At 44.6% G+C, this 3,509-nt stretch overlaps 1 protein-coding gene across 2 annotated transcripts in view; it reads left to right on the top strand.

Moving 5' to 3' along the window:
• DAGLB (diacylglycerol lipase beta) overlaps positions 1-3,244 on the top strand; it is a 26,146-nt gene extending 22,902 nt beyond the window's left edge. For both annotated transcript variants that reach the window (XM_018572250.1, XM_018572325.1), the window contains exons 14-15: positions 1,609-1,859; positions 2,715-3,244. In XM_018572250.1, coding sequence (XP_018427752.1) covers positions 1,609-1,859; positions 2,715-2,913 — 450 coding nt within the window. In that variant the 3' untranslated portion in view covers positions 2,914-3,244. The remainder of the gene's footprint in view (positions 1-1,608; positions 1,860-2,714) is intronic.
• Positions 3,245-3,509: the final 265 nt, after the last annotated feature.

Raw genomic sequence — 3,509 nt, 5'->3', positions numbered from 1 at the left:
GTGGTCTAAACTATTTTAAAATAGAAAAAGCGTCCTAAAGCTGTTATTCTGCAGCCCTAGCACTCATTGAACAGGAAGCCTCTACTATACAGTGTCCCTGTCTATCCATAGATTGTGGATATAGTAACCATGTCCACAATCAAGAATGAACAGGACGTGATGTAGATCACTTCCTATTTATTCATAACTGGTACATAGTAACTCATACTATGTCCAGTTATGTACAAACATTCATCGATCAGCTGATCGCTGAATCTTTGTACTTCAGTCTCCATCCTGAATCGGCTGTCACAGGAAGCAGAGCAGGGCTGTGTGGGAGGAGAACTCTGCCTCATTTGACATCACAGAGCTCTCCTCCAATCACTGCTCTCCATCCTGATACAAGAGACCAAGCTGGGATGTGCGGGAGGAGAGCTCGGCCTCCTGCAATGCTGACACCAATTGCCCCCCCCCCCAACCCCCCCACCACTGCTCGGCGTTCCGAAAGCTTCCGCTGCATCGGAAGGCACATAGACCAGCACCCAGCAGGGAGGAGAGAAGCCCGGGATACACTGAATTTTCGGCTCTCATGGCACATTCTGTATTTTGCCAATAGTGCCATTTTGGACCAAATGTTTCAGCACATCCCTAGAATTAATGACATTTCACTTTCACATTTAAAAAAGTTAAAATAAATTAATAACACAAGGCACCGCTGCCACTCAATTGACAGGAGCCCATGTGGTAACACTGATTATTTTAGCATGCCGCCAGTGTAAACAGGCCCTTACCCTCACTTCTGATAAAACCATTGTCATCAGGACGGGGCTCCTTTTAGGCCTGGTTCACACCTGGGCATTTTACAGCACGTTCCTACGCGCTGTAAAACGCTCAACATGTGAAAACCAATAATTGCCTATGGGCATGGTTCCCACCTGGGCGTTTTACAGCGCGTAGGAACGTGATGAAAAACGCCCTACCCCCCAAAAAAGTACAGGAGCTTCTTTGGGCCGTATTTGCCGCGCGTATCCATTAGGATACAGCCGGATAGCCCTCGGAAACGCGTGTTTCTTTTACCGCAAAACGTGATAAAAAAGCGTGGCAAACACGCATATTCCATAAGCCTAGGTGTGAACCCAGCATTAGAGTCCTAAGCCCTCTAACAGTAAAAACCTGACAGTGGTCCTAATCCTTCCCTTATATCTTACGAAATATTCTAGTGATATGAAGGTGGCAGTTATTGAACTAATGCTTCAAGGTACTCACTGTGTCTTATCGTTTGATAATGTTACAGGGAAGCCTTGAGTGCAACACAAAGGCTGCTATTGCTGACCATCTTTTTGAGAAAAAAATCTAAGCTATGAAGAGCCCAACTTTTTTTGCATCCTTAAGGGCCCTCCTGGAATCTGGGGCCCCCAGGCTAACCACCCATTCTGGCCATATTTGAATCCACCACTGGGTACAGACAACATAGTTAAGGCTTTGAGGGTAAAGCAGCATAGCAAGGGGGCATTAATGCATTATAGGATTTACTGCAGGCTATAGGATATAACTAAAGAGACAGAAAACCTAAAGACATTGTGATTGTGGTGGTGTAATTACAATTATTTCTGGGATTTGTATCCTCAGTACCAGATCCTGCTGCGTGGATGCTGGTATGAATTATTCGGAGGTAATCCAGACAACTTCCCAACAGAACTGGATGGAAGAAACTTGGCTTCCCTGTCCCAGCCTCTATTGGCTGAACAGAGCCTTCTGGTTCAAAAGTCCTCTTCATATAATACTCTGATCGATGCCTCCCCTCTAGACTCCACAAGACATCCTATTCTGTACCTTCCAGGAAAAATCATCCACATTACAGAAGACAACAGATCGGGATGGTACGTATATGTTACACAAGATCTAGAATTTTATTAATGAAATTAATTCAGCTGAAGATACATTAAAGTGACACTAGACTCAGGAGTCAAATCTTAGAAATGCATTCAAATACCTTAACTATTAACAGAAACTTAGCTTATTTGTGTATCACTCGGCTGTAAAGCCTCAAATCATCTCTGAATTGGTGCTGACTGCTGACACTGTCCTTCCTTCTGGAGGGTGGCTACTTTTGTTCCCCATGGTCCCTGTGTGTGTTGTAAAGTAGTCACCGCTCCTGTGATGGACTACAATCTCAATGCAAATTGGTAAACTAAATGTGAGATTGTATTCCATCACGGTAATGAACCTTATGGCACTTGCTCCTCAAGAGCTGGAGGGCCGAAGTTTGATGGGCCCGGTCACACCAACTCCGGTGTGTTCCAGCACGGTTCGCAAGCACTATTTATTCAGATTGCACGGGACCAGAAACGCAGGTGTTGTTTTGCCAAGCTTTCTGGCGTGGGCGAGGGGCGTGGCTGCGGTGCCCTTGACTTCAACGCACCACCACACCCCCACCTGCCTCTGAGCGCAGGAAGTCTGCCGGGATGGGCTCCAGTGCGTTCCAGCAGCAAATCATGCTGGAATGCATCGGAGCTGGTGTGGCAGGGCCCTGAAGGAGCAGTACATTCTATACTCTTGCTATATAAATGGTATAAAACAATAACTGACATCAGTTTACAGACAAGTGTAAACACGGATTGCACGTCTCAATAGATGTGCCCTGTTATGTGTTGCAATAGCCATTTCTAGGTTGCTGCTACATTCATTGGGTCACTTTTTTTTTTTTCTCATCTGCATGTGTTTATCTTTTTCAGGTTGTGTTTTTCTGATGTCAAATATAGCGCAAGGTGGTCAAAGGAAACTTCATTCAGCAGTATCTATATCAGCCCCAGAATGATCACAGACCACATGCCGGACATTGTACTGAATGCACTAAACAGCCTCTGTCAGGAGAGAGCCGGTTGTACTAGCTGCCAGACTCCACAGCAGACGGTATACAACAATCGGATATAGCCCAGGATGCAGCAAAGACATTCTTACCTATCCTGATCTACAGAGGAAATGAAGATGTTTTACACTGTGACTTCTAGGATCAGAATCTTCATCAACTCGTATAAGAGCCTGCAGAGGTGTCATGGTTGGAAGGGGAATGGAAGAAAAGGACTCAAGCCATTCTGGCTTTTGCAGACTTTACTTTTTTTAACACGCAAGTTGCATTTCATTTTATAAGTTACTATTGCTTCTTTTAGGAGACAGAAATTGAAAGAGTAATGAACAAAACCACTTTTAAACCTTACATAATGTGTGTGTCTTTATCATTTAAAGAACATCTCAAGTCTTTAATGTTGAGATATGAAAGTATATCTGATCTCGCGCCTGTCATCTATTGTGTGAAGTCCTGCTCCAGTTTGCTCTGCCTGTCCTCGGTTGTCATTACCACCCCTTCCCTCTCATTTAGGAAACCGCCTGTCTTTCTTCCAACGCACAAGCAGAGTAGGGTGGAGGTGGATGGACATGGCACAAGGCTTTTATTTGCAGATTTTGGCAGAGAATAGAGGCAAGTAATTTTATATGTGTTGTACACTAAATGCCACTCCGCCTAAAACTGT

This window comes from Nanorana parkeri, unplaced genomic scaffold (genome assembly GCF_000935625.1).
Source record: "Nanorana parkeri isolate BGI_ZX_2015 unplaced genomic scaffold, ASM93562v1 scaffold3, whole genome shotgun sequence".
Lineage (NCBI taxonomy): Eukaryota > Metazoa > Chordata > Amphibia > Anura > Dicroglossidae > Nanorana > Nanorana parkeri.
This window is presented reverse-complemented; position numbering and strand designations above follow the sequence as displayed.